The 18,888-nt window shown below is 48.7% G+C and overlaps 1 protein-coding gene across 4 annotated transcripts; it reads right to left on the bottom strand.

Moving 5' to 3' along the window:
- Positions 1–18,660, bottom strand: GBA1 (glucosylceramidase beta 1). Of its 4 annotated transcripts, none has more exons than XM_082355010.1 (12): positions 18,500–18,660; positions 4,861–4,995; positions 4,388–4,475; positions 3,948–4,139; positions 3,683–3,829; positions 3,247–3,380; positions 2,849–3,021; positions 2,380–2,617; positions 1,810–2,034; positions 1,288–1,451; positions 754–870; positions 1–661 (listed from the first exon to the last, which is right to left on the bottom strand). In XM_082355010.1, the coding sequence occupies exons 2-12, from the start codon at positions 4,885–4,887 to the stop codon at positions 556–558; spliced, it is 1,611 nt and encodes a 536-aa protein (XP_082211136.1). In that variant the 5' UTR covers positions 4,888–4,995; positions 18,500–18,660; the 3' UTR covers positions 1–555. The 4 variants fall into 4 exon arrangements, with proteins under 4 accessions (XP_082211136.1, XP_082211137.1, XP_082211138.1 ...); XM_082355011.1 differs by having other exon boundaries at positions 4,861–4,940; XM_082355012.1 differs by having other exon boundaries at positions 4,861–4,919.
- Between the last annotated feature and the right edge of the window lie 228 nt (positions 18,661–18,888).

The following is an 18,888-nucleotide window of genomic DNA, read 5'->3' as shown; positions in this document are numbered from 1 at the left end:
TGGGATCAGACATTCTCTCCTTTAAGAGGCTGCCATTTTTCCTCGCTGGACCAAGGGGGCCATCTGGGTGCTTGAGTCTACCCACTGGTGCTTGGCTTCTTTCGCTGCCTGTGCCCTGGTGCTGACATCTGCATGGGCCTGGTTCTGCATCTCCAAGAAAGACAAGCACTTCCCAGTTTTGGGTTCAGCTTTCCTAGTCTCTTCCTTTCCTTAACCTCTCTTGCCATCCACCCCCCACCCCTGTGTTTGTACAGACAGTGAGCTCACCCTGGGCCTGGGCCCAGTTTCCACAGGCAACCAGCACACAGCACACGCTCACACAAGCATGGGGGTGGAGGACCACTGGGGCCTCCCGGTCCTTTCCCTAGGGGCCTCCAGCCCCTGGCACCAACTAGAGGGGAGAGTGAGTCACCCAAACCACTGCCTCTGGGCTTACGTCACTTAAGCTCCCCCCCAGTCCTGCTGTACCCTCTGTAGCCACAGACAGCATGTGAGCTGACTCTATCCCTTTGATGTCCATGCTGAGCCTAGGCGCCTGCTTGGGTATCTGTTCCATCACTGGCGACGCCACAGGTAGGTGTGAATGGAGTAGCCAGGTGAGATAGTTTCCACGAAGCCCACCGCAGGATCCTTGATGGTAAGAGGCACATCCTTAGAGGAGCTGGGGGAGGTGGGGAGGAGAAGCTGAGAGTGTGATCCCGCCAAGCCCACCGTCTTGTCTTCAGCCCAGTTCCCAGGCCCCACTGCTCTCACCGGTTTAGCACGACCACAACTGCAGAGCCATCAGGATGTATCAGTGCCACTGTGTCCAAGTCATTCTTCTCACTGGCAGCCAGCCCCACTCTCTGGGAGCCCTCAGGAATGAACTTGCTGAAGTGGGAACAGGCATCGTCAGGGACCCCCAGCCCAGCCCCCCTGGCCCTGAGGGCAGCTCCCATCAGTCTCTCACTTAAGAAGTCATCTTCCCTACCACCTACCCCCTCCCCCTAGAACCCTTCCAAAGCTCTGCCCTAACTCTCCAGGCCGCGAGCCGTGCGGCTGGGCATGCCCTGCCCTCCCGCCTCCCAGCCCCAGCATCGGGCACTCGGGGACGGTCTGTGTGCCCACTAGTCACTACCTGCCTAGATGGTGCAAGAGGGACATGCGTGCTGCTCCCGAAGTTCCCACCCTCAGCACCTTCCTGCTTCTTCACTGGGGGTGGGGGATGGGGGCGGGGGCCGGGGATACAATCCCAGTGCAGAAGATGCTAGGACTGGTGTGGAGTGGGGGTGCCCGCCCTCCACTCACCTGAAGTGGCCAAGGTGGTAAAACATGGGCTGTTTGTAAAATGTGTCCTTGGCGATGTTCACGATGATGGGGCTGTCGACAAAGTTGTGCACCCAATTGGGTCCCCCCTCAGGGTTTAGGGCGAGGTTCCAGTCAGTCCAGCCGACCACATGGTAGAGGAGGTTCTAGGGTAGGAACAGGGCAGAGACAAAGGCCCCCAGTTAAGTGTCACATGAGGGAGACAGGCTATGGTGCCTCAACCTTGTGAGGGGAGTAATATCTAAGGAGGGAGGGATTGTGAGGACAGAGGCATCGCCAGAGAAGCTGAGGAATCTGAGGCCGATGTAACTGCTCAAGCATTTGGAACGAGGGTGATGGGGTGTGCAGATCTGTGAAGGGAAGGCAACAGAGGGGATCATGATATCCCAAAATTTGCTCCAAAGAGTAAGCCAGCTGGGGAAAAGCTGGAGAGGAGCCTTTGGTGAGACTAGCAAGGGGTCTGAGGTGGTCCGCTTTGCGAAAAGGGAGGCTGAGGTGATTCACCGTGATGATGCTGTGGCTGTACTGCACCCCTCGATCCCAGGAGCCCAGCCGCACGCTCTGCTCCCAGAACTTGGAGCCCACACAGGCCTCTGAGGCAAAGAGCATGGTGTCGGGGAACAGGCGATGTGTCTCCCCCAGGGTGGCTTTTGCTGGAGCCAGAAAGTCCAGGTACCAATGTACAGCGATGCCATGAACATACTTAGCTGCCTCTGGGTCTGCCAGCACCTGTACAGGGAAAGGAAAGGACTACTGGGGAAAGAGAGCCATCGAGCCTGGGTCCTGCACAAAGGGTTCTGGAAGAGGCACTAGGACCTGAGAAGTGGGCAGTGGGATGAACACAACTTAGAGGGGGTTAAAGTGACAACCGTGGAGATTCATGGGGCCCTGGAGATCCAGAGGGGGATCACCACCACCACCAGCACCCCAGGGGTGCCACCTGGGCACCTGGTCCCAGCCAGGGTGCTCTAGGAATCAAGAGTTGGGGCAGGGAAGGCACTCTGTTCGGGAGCCAGCCATTCGGATGCTGGACTTGGGGGTCACTAGGGTACCCATGGAGCTCCCGGTCCTTACCACCTGGGCCCAGTGGGGCAGCAGCAAGCGTTGGTCATCTAGCATGAGCAGTCGGACATTGCGGTGTGTACTGTTGGCGAGGGTGGGACCCAGGTCACGGGCGATGAAGTCTCTCTGGTGTTCAGGGGTGAAGCCCAGGCACTGGAAGGGGTACCCGCTAAATAGCCCTGCAGAAGGCTCGTTCTCAGCTGTCACTGCCCAGAACTGTAACTTGTGCTCAGCATAGGCATCTAGGAACCTGGCGAGGGAAAAGGTGTGTGATCATGGCCAAGACAGGGAACCAAGACCCTGGGGAATAGGAGGCCTGACTGGGTGGGGAAAACTGAAGGGCCTGATTCTGAAAGACCCAGAAGGTAGAAAGGTGAGCTGAAGAGATCTGGAGGCGGAACCAGATCAAGGGCTGGGACGTAGACCAGGGTGTCCGAGAGGGGAGGCTGGTCCGGACCCCATGGCCCTGCTGTTCCCTTACTTGACAAAGTATCTGGCCCAGGTCTGGTGGTAGAGATCCCCTGGATGACCCTTGAGTGTCCCCTTCCCATTCACTGCCCCATTGGTCTTGAGCCAAGTGGGTGATGTCCAGGGACTGGCAAAGAGTGAGACAGGGCGCTGGGCCAACTCCAAGGCTTGGTGGATCAGGGGTATCTAGAAACAAAGGTGGTGAGGAGAGAGACATCCAGAGTTGGAACATAAACAGACTGGCCCAACCAGTGTATCAGGCCTAGCTATCAGCCTCTGCCCTCCCACCCCAGGACAGAACACAGAGAGCAGGGGGCACGTTCTATGTCTCTCTGCAGACTGCTCTAGCCTGAGGCCTCTCAACCACCAGGCATCAATGCCACTGGGGCCTGAGGCAGCCAGAGTGCCCACCTTGAGCTTGACATCTTCCTCTGGGAGGCTGAAGTTGAGCAACTGGAAGTCATCAGGGGTGTCAGCATAGGTGTAGGTGCGGATGGAGAAGTCACAGCTGGCCATGGGGACCCGCATGATGTTGTATTCGATTCCTGCAGAAAAAGAAGACCAAGATATGTGTGTCTGAGTCAGTAGGAGAATGTGGGGCATTGTCTACCACTTGCCGGTCCTAAATTATGTCTGAGTCAGGGCCAAGGGGAACTTGGGCTCTGGGTGAAGCGCAGACCTTCTGAGCCTGAGAGGCCCCAGGCACTCAGCAGAAGATGGGTAGGACAATCTTTTTTTTCACTGGGCATTAACAGAGACCCAAATGTCAGGGATGGGTGGATGTCAGGGTCAAAGGAAAGGTCAAAGTGTCAATTGCACTATGTCATCTTGTCCCCTTCCTCCTAACCTTCTTTAGAGAAGTACGATTTGAGTAGTAAATCCCGTGCAGGAGGTGACAGGGCAAGGATGTTGAGAGCAGCAGCATCTGTCATGGCCCCTCCAAAACCCTTCACTTTCTGGAACTTCTGATCTGGCTGCAGGATCAATAGCAGCCCTGAGGACATCCATAGGGAATAAAGGGTGTCAGTGCACAGGGGAGAAACTCCATGGTGATCGCTGGCATGATTTAGCTCCAGGAGGACCCCAGCTTGGGTGAGGGGTGTAGTGGTTACCTGTGCCTGTGCGGTTGGCCTGGATGGTCCCCAGACTCAGCTCCATTCGGCGCCCACTGCGTGTGCTCTCAAAGCGGCTGAAGGTACCAGGGTCAGGTAGGGTCAGGGGGTCAAGAGAGTCACAGTATGTAGCATTGCAGACACAGACCACTGAGCTGTAGCCAAAGCTTTTAGGGCTGCAGGGGCGGGCACCTGGGAGGGAGACAGCACAAGAGAGGCAAGGGCTGAAGGATGAAGATGGGGAGAAGGGACACACTAGTTGGAAGGAAAGACTGAATACTGATTTCAAAGATTCTCTTGATGTACCCCACAGTTGATCTCAGTCACTCAAAAGGGTTTAGTGAGCATCTAATGAAGTCCACCACCAGTATGCCAGAGACTACCAAAGGACCATAAGGCAGAAGGGGGCCTCGGGGCTCCCTCCCTCCTCCTTGACTCACCTGATGCCCACGACACAGCCTGAAGTAGAAGCAATCCCATGAGGCTGGGAGCCAAGATGCCTACTCTGTCCCGGGGCTTGGGACACTCCTGAGAACAGAATGAGGAGAGGCTAGAAGGCAAGCCCCTCTCCACCTCTCATCTACTCTCCCAGGCAGGGCTCGACTGCCTGTGGGCACCCAGCCTAGTCTCCCACCTTTAATAGAATGGAACAAAGCCCACAGACACCTGGGTCCAGACACCCTCCAAGCCCTCTGCTAGTAATAGCTCTCTGCCCACCCCGACCAGGACCCTCCTCCACCCCTCTTCCTAACCATTTCTCCCTCAACCTCACCTTCCCTCCATCTGTCCCTCCATCAAAGGGCCGTGATGGCCTGGTTTCGAGGAGAGTGTGTCGTTCACTGAATTCCAGAGCCTGGATGGCCAGGATTCCAGAAAGAGCGACGAGACCATTTGGGAGCCCTGGCCCACTCACCTCTCTGGAAGGACTTGAAATCTCCATCACCAGATGAGAAGACTGCAGGGTTTCCAAACCTTGAAGGGATAGAGTATCAGCTAAATAAAAACAGGGGTGCAGTAGCCTGAGGTAGCTATACGCACCAGATGAGCCCTGCGGGTTAATTACGGCAAAATGGAGTGGATGTGTCATGTGATAACTATGGGAGAGTCACATGACACAAGAAGTGAGGCAATCGCAACCATACTTGTAAAGGGCGACTGACTGTCTTCCTCCGGGCTGTTGGCGATTATACACCCTATGAAATTCTGGAAGGCATGTATGGATGACAACTTTAGGAAGAATCTAGATGAAAGATCTGAATGAAGGATTGGGTAGAGGTTCCCGAATCCCAAAGGGTGGGAACCACAGCAGGAACATTGCTTTCTTGAGAAAAAATTTTAAAGTCATGCTAATAAAGGTGATACTAATAAAAGAGGTTCACTGTGCAAAATACTGAGGCCAAAATACTGAGAGATGATTAAGAAGTCTTTGCCCTATTGAGGTTCAGAAGGCTTATAAGAGTCAGACTCTTACACGGATGGTTACAGATAAAGACAAAATTGGTAACAGGTGTGCACAGAGAAACCCTTCATGCTGGGGTTATCCTGGAAGGTTTCATGGAGGAGAAGAGGTGAGGTTTAGGGAATATTAACCAGAGAAGTGCAGGGACGATGGGCCCTGGGCAGAGGGACAGTGCTTCTCCAGTCCTCATTTGTTTCATCATCAGATGCAGATGAGAAGGAAATCACAGGACAGGGAGGTTGTGTAAAGTAGTTCAGAAACTGGAAAGTGTGGTACAAAGCTGCATCCTCAGTGGATGTGACAAGGGGGTTGTCCATGGTGTTGCCTCATGGGCCACATCATATTGATTCAGTGGGAGTGACACACACAATTATGACCTGACTGACTACAGCTCTCTGAGCCTACTTCCTCACCTGTAAAATGGAGGGAATACCACCACCTCACCAGGTCACTACTGAAATCAGGGAGATAAGCACAGTGCCTGGTACACAGTAGACACTTGGGAACCAGTTGTTTGTTGTGCCTTTTTGTTTTTTTAAATTCTCTCAGTGAAGTCTTTCCAGACACACTCCAGGCAAAATTGAACATTTCTTCTTCTAGGTTCCTGTAGCCCTATAGGAGCTATAGTCTCACTGAGACTATACTGAATATAGACTATACTGAATACAGTCCCAGTGAGACGAGCTTGGTTTGAATCCTGGCTCTACCACTTACTGGCTGTTTGACCTTCAATAAATTACTTAATCACTCTAAGCCTCTGTTTCTCATCTATAAAAGGGGAGAGATAACTCCTTTCTCACAGAATTGCTGTGAGGTGTGTAAGTATGATAATGTGTGTCTAGCACACTGCTTGGCACCAAACACTGCAACAAGTTAGGGCTGTGTTTATGGAAGGAGCTTGGAGTTCCCCAAAGGAATGGCTTACTCATTCTAAGTAGAAGGCCTGGCACAGGGTGGGTAGGTGCCAGCTTGTTGCATTGAACTGAACCATCATCACTATGTCAAATCTGCCCCATCTAGACTTCCTGTTTTTCCAGGAAATGTTGCACAGGGCTTGTTCTTGGGAGGAGGGCAGGTGATCTTATTTCCCTCTAGTTCACTCACTCCACAAATATTTATTGATATTAAGTACATACTACATTTGCCCCTATCTCCTCTGTTGGCTTTATTTATTTATTTTTTAACATCTTTATTGGAGTATAATTGCTTTACAATGGTGTGTTACTTTCTGCTGTATAACAAAGTGAATCAGTTATACATACACATATGTCCCCATATCTCTTCCCTCTTGCATCTCCCTCCCTCCCACCCTCCCTATCCCACCCCTCTAGGTGGTCACAAAGCACGGAGCTGATCTCCCTGTGCTATGTGCTCTGTTGGCCTTACAGCCCCACTCCCCTCCCTGTTTCCCTCTGCAGGCACAGAGTTTGTGAGTGTCTTGTTTCTTCTCTCACAATGTGGTCTGCCCTTGAGGCTTTTATATTTTATTTTCTAAATAAAGTTGGTTATAATAAGGGCTAATATTTATTGAGTACTTACTCTGTGCTACTCTATGTTCATAGTCTCATTTTATTCTCACGTGGCAGATACTATTATTTTCTCCATTTTAGAGATGAGGAACCTAAGACTCTGAAAGGTCATGAACTTGCCCAAAGTCGCTTGACTACTCGGTGGTGGAACCTGGATTTGTAATGAGGCGGGGCGGGCACACAGCCCTTAGCTCGCGGCTGTTAGTGCGAGACCCTGAGCGCCGTGGGTAGAGGTCCCGCTCCGCCAACAGTCAGCCTGGCAGTGGTCCTCTCAGCAGAGAGTGGGTTAGGCCGAGGCAGATCTCGGCCTTCTCGCCGGGACCCTCCAGGCTCTCCAGCCGCGGGGACAGTGGGTGAGCTGGGGTGCCCCGGGGACAGGCTGAGGGCTGTGTCCCGCAGAGCTACAAGCCCTCACCACGGCCACCCAGTGGCCGGGTCCAGGCCTCGAAACAGCAGCAAATCTCTCCCCCATCCCCGCCTGTGCAGCCTAATGGCAGTGGTGGTCTCCATGGGTCCCAGGCCACGGAGGCCTCAGCAACTGCAGTATATGGACACTGTCATTAAGGTAACAGCTTCAGGGACTTCCCTGGTAGCATCGTGGTTAAGAATCCGCCTGCCAATGCAGGGGACACGGGTTTGAGCCCTGCTCTGGGAAGATCCCACATGCCGCGGAGCAACTAAGCCTGTGCGCCACAACTACTGAGCCTACGCTCTAGAGCCCACGAGCCACAACTACTGAGCCCGCGTGCTGCAACTACTGAAGCCCGCATGCCTAGAGCCCGTGCTCCACAACAAGAGAAACCACTGCAATGAGAAGCCTGTGCACCGCAACGAAGAGCCCCACTCTCCGCAGTTAGAGAAAGCCTGCGCGCAGCAACGAAGACCCAACGCAGCCAAAATTTTTAATTAATTAATTAATTAAAATAAATTTTTAAAAAAGGTAACAGCTTCAACCAGCTTCAGTCTCTCCCTTCACATTTCTGAAATTGGTACAGCTTAGATCAGCTGTCTCCCGCTAGGAGGTGGCCAGAGGTCAGGGTTAAGCTGCAAGGACAAAAAAAAAAAAGCTGCAAGGACACTGCACATCATTACTTGAGGTCCACCTCTGTGGTTGGGGCTATTCTCAAAGAAGGGCAATCGTTGTGAGCTGGGAATTCGCCTGACTGGAATTTGCTACAACATGTATTCCTACCGATCCTATACAAATCATTCTCTCCAGTGTAAATGAAAAGCCAGAGGGCCAGCTGGGTCCTTGGGCACCTGGCTCCCTCAGTGATGACGGCTGGGCAGGGTCTGGGGACCTGGCCCTGAGGGTGCCGCCAGATGAGATCTGCCTCTTCAGCCGGGCCTGGGCACTGGCGGGAGGACCCAGACCAGGGGCTGGATGAATGCTCCCGGGCAGGATAACTAGCCCTCACAAGGACCCCCTCCTTTAGCCAGGGCCTGGACCCCAGAGGGTAAAGGTTGAGTCTTTGGGACCTTGCCCTTTCTCGTCAGAACAGAGAATAACATTTGTTTTGGTGGAGGTTTACAGGAACGTCATGACCTGACCTCAAGAACAAAGCATCTGACACCAAAGAAGTCTGCAACAACTAACCACAGCCCTCCCTCACCTTTCCTATAAACGAGCTTTGCTGAAAGCTTTCTTTCGGGGAGTTGGGGTTTTTAAGGCATGAGTCACCCGTCTCCTTGCACGGCCCTGCAATAAACCTTTCTCTCTCCAAACTCCGACGTTTTGGTATTGTTTGGCCTCACTACGCGTTGGGCACACGGACTTGCGTCCGATAAGATTTGTATCCAGGGTCCTATGACACACATCACACATCTGATGAGTGCCTCCGGTGTGCCAAATGCTACATTAGCTGCTGGTTATTTTCAAAAGCTGCTGTGCTGGTCTGCAGCGTTTGTTTTGTACTGTTTTAAAATCGTCCCGTGTTTTCTACACGTGTTTTACCTGCTCAAAATGAAGCCCAAGTTGGCTTCTGAAGTTCTGGCTACATGGCAACATTTCTGGATCTGTGTTCTTCAAAGGCATTTGTCAGGGGATAACTTGTCAATAATGAAACAGAATCCAGGACTCCCAGGTTGGGCAAGATGGATTGATTTTCAGCTGGGGAGAGGCAGGTGTGCCTCTCTTCCCAAGCTTCACTCTCCCTGTCCTGGGAGATCTCAGCACAACAGCCTGAGCACCCCTTTTCATAAAAAGTATTTCCTCACATACTCTCTACTATCCTGAAATGAACGTATAGATACTATGACTTACCTACACACACAATTTAAGAGAATCAATATAGTTGCCTTAATTGGCATATAAAGGAAAGATAATGGGACTATTTTTTTATAGCAAAATATGTTTTCAATAAGTAAATGCTTAGGCATGATTACCTACAAGACATTATAAAATAGTCAGATATGTACTAACCTAAATGGAATAAATTAGGATTTAACAGAAGCAAAAACAGCCCATGAATTAATAATTTCAATATGTAAGTTTCATCATATGTCATTTTTACAATACTTAATTATTATTGTGCTGCAAAAACATAAAATATATGATAAATCAAAATGCTTAAAAGTCAATCTTTTTTTTTTTTTAATTATTTATTTATTTATTTATTTATTTGGCTGTGTTGGGTCTTCATTGCTGCCCACGGGCTTTCTCTAGTTGAGGCGTGCAGGGGCTACTATTTGTTGAGGTGCGTAGGCCTCTCACTGCGGTGGCTTCTCTTGTTGTGGAGCCCGGGCTCTAGGCGTGCGGGCTTTAGTAGTTGTGGCTCGCAGGCTCTAGAGCGCAGGCTCAGTATTTGTGGCTCACGGGCTTAGTTGCTCCGTGGCATGTGGGATCTTCCTGGACCAGGGCTCGAACCCATGTCCCCTGCATTGGCAGGCGGACTCTTAACCACTGCGCCACCAGGGAAGCCCCTTAAGAGTCAATCTTTATGAATAAGATTCAGTGCATTCCACATGTCTTCACAAGTTTACTATTTGATTCTAGGCCTTAGCAATTCAGTAAGGAAAAGGACAGTCTTTTCAACAAACGGTGCTGAGATGACTAGTTATCATGCAAAAAGATAAACTTAGGGACTTCCCTGGTGGCGCAGTGGTTAAGAATTCGCCTGCCAATGCAGGGGATACGGGTTCGAGCCCTGGTCCGGGAAGATCCCACATGCCGCAGGGCAACTAAGCCCGTGTGCCACAACTACTGAGCCTGCACTCCAGAGCCCACGAGCCACAACTACTGAAGCCCGCGCGCCTAGAGCCCGTGCTCCGCAACAAGAGAAAACCCCGCTCACCGCAACTAGAGAAAGCCTGTGCGCAGCAACGAAGACCCAAAGCAGCCAAAAATTAAAAATATATATATATAAATAAATAAATTTATTTAAAAAAAAGATAAACTTAGACCCTTACCTCACTCCATAATCAAAAATCAAAGCAAAATGGATCATAGACTTAAATGTAAGAGCTAAAACTCTTAAATTTCTGGAAGAAGGAAGGCTAGGAGTAAATCTTTGTGACCTTGGATTAGCCAGTGGTTTCTTTTTCTTTTGTTTTAGGCAACAACAAACATTTGTTATCTCACATAGTTTCTGTGGGTAAGGAATTCAGGAGTGGCTCATCTGGATGGTTCAGACTTGAGGCTTCTCAAAAGACTGTAGCCAAGATGTTGGTCAGGGCTGCTATCATCTGTAGTAGGCTTGACTGGGCTGAGGCTCTGCTTCCAAGTTAAGCCAATAACATAGGTGGTGAACTGGGGCTGGCTGTTGGCAGAAAGCCTCCGTTCCCTACCATGTGGAATAATTCATAGGGCTGCTTGAGTGTCCTCACAGCATGACAGCTGGATTCCTCTCCAGTGAGTCATCTAAGAGAGAGTAAGGCAGAAGCCACAAGGTCCTAGCCTCAGGAGTCACACATTATCATTTTCACAATATCCTATTGGTTACACAGGTCTTCTATACAGATGTGTGTGGGGCAGAGGGGCTAAATAAAGGTGTAAACACCAGGAGGTGGGGATCATTTGGGGGCCATCTAGGAGGCAATCTGCCATAGTCCGTCCCCTGGCTTCCAATAAGTCATGTCCCTCCCACACGTAAATACTCTTACTTCCTCCCGAGGTTCCCAGAAGTCTCATCTTCTTATAGCTTAAGTCCAGAATCTCTTTAGACAATGGTTTCTTATTTACGATTCCAAAACACAAATGACAGAAAAAAAAAGATAAATTGGACTTCATCAAAATGAAAAGTGTTTGTGTTTCAAAGGATGTAATCAAGAAAGTGAAAAGACATCCCACAAAATGGGATAAAATACTTTCAAATCATATCTCTGATAAAGGCCTAGTATCCAAAATATATAAAGAACTCTTATAACTCAGTAATAAGAAGATAACCCAATTAAAAAATGGGCAAAGGACTTGAATAGATTTTCTCCAAAGATAATATAAAAATGGGCAACAAGCGCATGAAAAGATGCTTGACAACATTAGTCATTAAGGAAACGCAAATCAAAACCACTATGAGATACCACCTCATATGCACTAGGATGGCTATGATCAAAAAGACAGACAATAACAAGTGTTAGCCAGCATGTGCAGAAATTAGAATGCTCATATGTTACCGTGGGAATGTAAAGTGGTGCAGCCACTTTGGAAAACAGTTTGGCAGTTTCTCAAAATGTTAAACATAGAGTTACCATATGACCCAGCAACTCCATTTCTAGGTATCTACTTAAAAGAAATGAAAACATTTGTCCACCCGAAGACTTGCACATGAATATTTACAGCAGCGTTATTTATGGAAACAAACTAAATGTCCATCAGCTGGTGAATAAATACACAAATTGTGGTATTTCATTAAATGGAATACTATTCAGCAATAAAAAGGAACAAAATACTGATACATGCTACAATATGAATGTACCTCAAAAACATCATGTTAAGTGAAAGAAGCCAGACAAAAAGACCACACATTGTGTGATTCCATTTATATGAAATTCCAGAGTAAGCAAATCTGTAGACAGAAAATAGATTAGTGCTTGTCTGGGGCTGGAGTGGGAATGGAGATTAACTGTTGCAAAACTCTGTAAATTTACTCAAAATCATTGAACTGTACACTTAAAGGAGAAACTTTTATAGTATGTAAATTACACCTCAATGAAGCTAGTAAAAAAACTTTACTTTTATTACATATTTGCAGTTGGTTCATTGCTTTTGCAGGTACACTACTGCATTGAAACTCTTTTAAACTAAGTATATTGCATAGCTGGAAGTGCTCTAATACACTGAGTAGACAGATGCAATAATGTCAAGACAATGTATTTTATTTAAGCTTCCTTCTCCATAATGATCTCCTCCTAAATTATTGGGCTGTTCCAAAAAACAAAAAAACAACTTGTAAAACTTTTCTGCATTATTATATAATGAAGTCCTGCTGATTTATATTTGATTTTATATTTGCATATATTGTTGTTGTTGTTTTAATAAATTTATTTATTTATTTGCCTGCATTGGGTTTTCGTTGCTGTGCATGGGCTCTCTCTAGTTGCGGTGAGTGGGGGCTACTCTTCATTGTGGTGCGCAGGCTTCTCACTGAAGTGGCTTCTCTTGTTGCGGAGCACGGGCTCTAGGCGTGCGGGCTTCAGTAGTTGTGACACGTGGGCTCAGTAGCTGTGGTTCACAGGCTCTAGAGCGCAGGCTCAGTAGTTGTGGCACACGGGCTTAGTTGCTCCGTGGCATGTGGGATCTTCCCGGACCGGGGCACGAACCTGTGTCCCCTGCATTGGCAGGCGGATTCTTAACCACTGAGCCCCCAGGGAAGCCCTTTGCATATACTGTTGAGCAGAACATTCCAAAGTCAAGTAGAATGAGAGACAATTCTTCTTTGTTCAGGACTGTCCTCCATGTTATAGGTGGTCTACCTTTCCTGTCCTCTTTCCACTAAATTCTCAAAGTGCCTCCTAATCCTGGTCTCCACTAAAGACACGTTTCCAAAATGCCCTCTAGGGGGCGACTGAGAACCACTGCCCTTAGGGGAGTCACCTCAAACACCCAGGTTGCAGTGGCCACTAGGGACGTACTAGGTGGCCACAAATGCGTTCCTCGGTCCCCTTTGCACAGCACTTTTATTTTATTTTTAATTTTTTTTTGGCTGTGCTGTAAGGCATGTGGGATCTTAGTTCCCCGACCAGGGATCAAACCTGTGTCCCTGCAGTGGAAGTGCGGAGCCTTAACCACTGGACCGCCAGGGAAGTCCCTGCACAGCACTTTTTTTTTTTTTTTAATTTATTTATTTTTGGCTGTATTGGGTCTTTGTTGCTGTGCGTGGGCTTTCTCTAATGCGGGCGAACGGGGGCTACTCTTCATTGCAGTGAGCAGGCTTCTCATCGCGGTGGCTTCTGTTGTTGCGGAGCACAGGCTCTAGGCTCATGGGCTTCAGTAGTTGTGGCACGTCGGCTCAGTAGTCATGGTTTGTGGGCTCTAGAGCTCAGGCTCAGTAGTTGTGGCACATGGGTTTATTTGCTCCACGGCATGTGGGATCTTCCCGGGCCAGGGCTCGAACCCATGTCCCCTGCATTGGCAGGCAGATTCTTAACCACTGCACCACCAGGGAAGCCCTCTGCACAGCACTTTTAAAAGACTTAGCTAAACACCAAGGGAGGACAACTGGGAAATAAATATAAGCGAAAAGCAGAAATACAAAAATAGTTTGGCTGACCCAGCACAAGAGTTCTGTTCCCACTTCAGCCAGCCCTGTGACGAGCTGTAGGCTTGACTCAGATAGCAAACTCCAGCCCTGGAGCCTGGCAAGTACCATGTCACAGGCCCCTTGCTCTTTAGGTCTCAGATCAACTCCCCAAGGAGGGTGCCTCCTCCCAGTTCCACTGTCACCTCCATGGTCAAGTCAAAGAGAGACACTCTTAGGCCATGCATAGCAGAGTAGGTGCTCAAAAAATACTTAAAGAGATGAATGAATGGATAAACCTTACCAGTCAACCTGGAACCTGTCCTTTCAGCTCTGGTTTCTGATCTGAAGATACACCACTCCTCCTGATTAATGACACCAAATGACTTGTTTCTCCAGTGAGACCCTTCTGCCCCTTAATTGCTAGGGTGTGGCTTCACCCTTGGATTCATCTGATTAACCAACTTTTTTTTTTCAGCTCTATTGAGATATAATTGACGTAACACTGTGTAAGTGTGTAAGTTTAAGGTGTAGAACTGATGACTTGATACATGTATATGTTGCCAAATGATTATGGCAATAAAGTTAGTTTGATTAACCAACTATTTTTTTTTAAATATTTGTTTATTTATTTATTTGGCTGCACTGGGTCTTAATTGCAGCACGCGGAAACTTAGTTGTGGGATATGGGATCTAGTTCCCTGACCAGGGATTGAACCTGGGCCCTCTGCATTGGGAGCATGGAGCCTTAGCCACTGGACCACCAGGGAAGTCCCTGATTAACCAACTCTTAAACAATAACCATAGCATACTTGTAAAGCCCAGTGCAAAATGAAAGTATTTGTACCTCACATGCTCTCCTATAATTTTTCTCAAGATACCAACAGTCAATCTTTCACAAGTGCTTATTACATGCATTAGCCTGACAACCCCATGTTACAGACGAGAAAACTGACTTAGGTCAAGTGAGTGGCAGAGTCAAGCCTAAATTCAGGTCTGTCCTACTCTGAAGCCCAAGCAGCTCTTAGCCATCATGTCATACAGCCTCCCAGATATTTCAGTTGCATATTTTCAGTCTTCTGTAAGTTTATAAATGGTCACAGGGCAAATCTCATGGTTACTATTTCTCTGAAACCTTAAAACTCTTCACTTAGAGACAAGCACAGAATCGGGGCTCAAGTTTACTGAATGAATGAATGGGTTAAGTTACCAACTGCACCCTCTCGCTGTTTAAGGTTCTGCTTGTCAGTGTTTCAGAGACTGTCCTTGGTGTAGTTTGAAGCAAAGGAGTGGTGAACTTCAGGAAGAATGAGGTTAACTCTGAACAAGACTATTACAGTGAAAGTGAGACCTAACTGAGGCGATTTGGTGGAGTCAACAGGAAGTATGATTCAAATACTGAACAACTGTGAGCCTGCTCGCACCTTCCTTATTGTTCTGAGCTTCCCATGCAGGGTTGTAATGAGGCTCATTGAAGATAACAGTACCTGAGAAGGGACTTCCCTGGTGGCGCAGTGGTTAAGAATCCACCTGCCAATGCAGGGGGTGGGGGTTCGAGCCTCGGTCCGGGAAGATCCCACATGCCACGGAGCAACTAAGCCCAGGCACCACAACTACTGAGCCTGCGCGCTAGAGCCCGCAAGCCACAACTACTGAGCCCACACGCCTAGAGCCTGTGCTCTGTAACAAGAGAAGCCACCGCAATGAGAAGCCCCTGCACCACAAGGAAGAGTAGCCCCCACTCGCCACAACTAGAGAAAGCCTGTGCACAGCAACAAAGACCCAACGCAGTCAAAAAAAAAAAAAAAAATCTGAGGTGTTCCTTGTGAACTGTAAAATTCCATATAGATGGCTGGAATTATTACTGTTATTGTTATCCAGGCTTTGTTTCTTCTCTCCAGGTACAGTAGAAGGAGTCTTCTGTGCGAGGCCTCTACCTCCACCCTTGCTCCCTCCGGCCGCCACCATTTCTCTCCTGTTCCCCTCAAGAAGAGGCAATAAGGAAGGGTGTTTCAGCATGAACACCCGAGTGATTATACAGGATTGAAATCCCTGCTTCATTTCTCACTAGAACTGAGATATTGGGAAGTTACTTGACTTCTCAGAGCTTCAGTTTTCTCATCTCCAAAACTCTTGCCTCGTGGGTTGTTATGAGGATTTCATGCAACAATGCATGTAATATTACTCAGAGCCAAACCTCTGGAATGAGTTGCTACACCTGATGAGTCCTCTCTCCACTTCCTACACTCCATGGGCTGATACTGGACCCTCCTGGCTCCAAAACTGCTCTTGCCAAGGTCACTAATGATCCCTCTGTTGCTAAGTCCAATGAATAGTGCTCAGCCCTTTTTTTAAAAAATATAAATGTATTTATTTATTTATTTTGGTCTGCGTTGGGTCTTTGTTGCTGCGTGCGGGCTTTCTCTAGTTGCGGCGAGCGGGGCTACTCTTCGTTGCGGTGCGTGGGCTTCTCATTGCGGTGGCTTCTCTTATTGCGGAGCACGGGCTCTAGGCACGGGGGCTTCAGTAGTTGCAGCGCATGGGCTCAGTAGTTGTGGCGCACAGGCTCAGTAGTTGTGGCACTCTGCGACATGTGTGATCTTCCCGGACCAGGGCTCGAACCCGTGTCCTCTGCATTGGCAGGTGGATTCCTAACCACTGCGCCACCAGGGAAGTCCCTGCTCAGCCCTATTTGACTGGACTTTTTACCTCAGTTGACACATAGCCCCTCCCTCCTAGAAGCACTCTCTTTTGTTTTCATGACTCCACACTCTGCTGCTTCGGATGTCCTCCCACTTCTTTGGCTGTTCCTTCTCTTTTGCAGGCTTCGCGTCCTCTTTCTGTCTGTTCCTTAGGGTTTTATCCTAGGCCTTCTCTTGTCATACGTCATGCTCTCTCCACAGAGATAACCCATGGCTTTGACTAACCTAATTGTTTTCTGGTTCCACAATCTCCACTTCCAATCCCAATCCTTCTCCTGGGATGGACTCTGTGATGTGACTCTGCCCTCCAGACCTTTCCTCTGGGTGTCTCACAGACACTTCAGCAGGACCATCATGAGAGCATCATCTCCTCCAGCCAAACCTACTTTTCCTCCTGTGTTTTCTTTCCCCATGAATAGAACCTCTTCCTCACAGAACCTGGGGCTCATCCTTGACTCTGTCCTTTCCCTGTACCCTTCTCCCTGTCAATTCTCTTCTAAACTACTGAAACATCTCTTGCTTGGCCTCCTACACTCTACTTTTCTCCTCCAATCCATTCTCCAAGAACTGGATGGTCTAACTAAAATACAAATTCTGAAGCTACCACTCTCCCTCCTAAAATCCTTCAACGGCTCCACACTGCCTTTTAAGAGGGCTACCGGGACCTGGCATCTTTGTTCCAGTCTCATTTCTCACCTCTCCACTTGGACCATATGCTCCAATCACATTTCATCGAATAGGCCACATTCCATCTTGCCTCTCTGCTCTATGTTATTTTCTTCTCCTCTCTTGAAAAAAATGAATAACTATTCTTTTTCATCATTAACTCCTCAGCCTTAATGTCCCTACCATCAGTACCATTTTCCTGACACCCCTGAATGAGCTGGGCACCCCTGCTATGCGCTCCCCAAGACACATATATGACAAATCATAATTGGGCATCTACTATGTGCCAGGCACTGTTCTAGACCCTGGTGATACAGTAATGAATAAGATTATAAAGTCCCTGGCCCTACGGAGCTTATATTCTAGTGGTGGTGGAAGACAAAAAACAGGTAATTTCAGGTGGCCGTGAGAACTATGAAACAAAATAAAGGGGAAGGGGGACTTCCCTGGCGGTCCAGTGGTTAGGACTTAGCCTTCCAATGAAGGGGGTGCGGGTTCGATCCCTGGTGGGGGAGCTAAGATTCCCACATGTCTTTAGGCCAAAAAACCAAAACATAAAACAGAAGCAACATTGTAACAAATTCAATAAAGACTTTAAAAATGGTCCACATCAAAAAAAAAAAAAAATCTTAAAAAAAAAAGGGGGTAAGGAAGCTGGACAGAAGGAGTGAGTGGGACAGTGGTAAGAAGTGAGTTTGGAGTAAAAGGTTGGGGGTCAGATTCTGCAGGGCCTTGGTGGCCACAGTGAGGAGTCTGAATTTTGTTCCAAAATGGAAATTCACTGGACAGTTTGGGGCAGGGAAGTGACAACATCAGATTTATATTTTTAAAAGATCACTTTGGCTGCTGTGTAGAAATCAGACTGTAAGGGGCACGACGGAGACCAGCCTCCAATTACAGCCTGCCACAGACTGGCCCCCTTGTTCTACATCCTCTCTGCCTCAGAATCCTCTCAAAGGCTCTTCTTTACTATGCATCACTCTTCACCTCCATTTAGCCTAGGTAATGCCTATTCATCTTTCTTTCAGAACTCAGCTCATATGTCATTTTCTCCAAGAAATTCTCTCCTTTCACACACACCCCTCCTGTGTGTGAGGAGCCCTTACATCTCCTTTGTAGCTCTTATTACATTTGCAATTAATTGTACAAATGGCTTAATGTCAGTTATAGCACCCAGTGGCCTGCTAACTCCTTTGTCTGCTGATCTGTCCGTGAGAAAGCCCAGTAGGGCGGGGATCAGTCTGTATCCCCAGTACGTAGCACAGCACCCGGTGCTCGTCCCGTGCTCATTGAACATCTGTCGGATGATTGAAGAATGGATAAATTACATAGACCTTCTTCCCACTCCACCCCTCAAAAAAGCAAGTGGGTAGAAGAGGATTTGAAGATTTCCCCCCTCTTCTTCATTAGTAAAATACAACCATCCCTACAATTAATAATAACAACGATGATAAAAAGGTGAAGTGCAGACGCAGGGAAAGGAGAGTTAAGATCCAAAAAGTGCAAAATCCATTACGCCTACCGTCGGCGAAGCGAAACAGCAGCCCCAAACGGAGGCGAAGGGAAATCCCAGAGCAGCCTGCAAAGCGGGGTGGGCGGGGCGGTAGAAGGGGGCTCAGCAGAGCTAGGCTGCAGTCCACCACGCGCAGCCGCGAGACACGCAGGGCCGGCGGGGCGGGGCCGGGGCCTAGCTCAAGAAGGGAGACCCCCGAATCGTCAGGAGGCGGGACGCAGGCCCTTTCCTCACGTCTTATTGGTTGTGCTGGGGACGGACTGTTTTCGCTGACCAGCCGTAGCCCAAATAGGGCGCAAGCGTATCCGGGGGTCTATTCGGAAAGTGGGCGCGGAAAGCGAGAAGCGCGCATGCGTCTCGTTTTACAATCGCCAGCACAACCTAAGGGATGGGGGGAT

Source organism: Balaenoptera borealis (genome assembly GCF_965194805.1).
Source record: "Balaenoptera borealis genome assembly, chromosome: 1".
In the NCBI taxonomy this organism is placed as follows: Eukaryota; Metazoa; Chordata; class Mammalia; order Artiodactyla; family Balaenopteridae; genus Balaenoptera; species Balaenoptera borealis.
Note: the sequence above shows the minus strand (reverse complement) of the source record. Positions and strands in the feature narration are given on the sequence as shown.

Coding starts and splice junctions, on each gene's coding strand:
- GBA1 (XM_082355010.1), bottom strand. CDS start 4,887: ATGGAGATTTCAAGTCCTTCCAGAGAG. Junction 2,618..2,848: donor TGGGCCAGATACTTTGTCAA/GTAAGGGAACAG, acceptor TTCCCTCGCCAG/GTTCCTAGATGCCTATGCTG. Junction 2,035..2,379: donor TGCCCCACTGGGCCCAGGTG/GTAAGGACCGGG, acceptor TTCCCTGTACAG/GTGCTGGCAGACCCAGAGGC.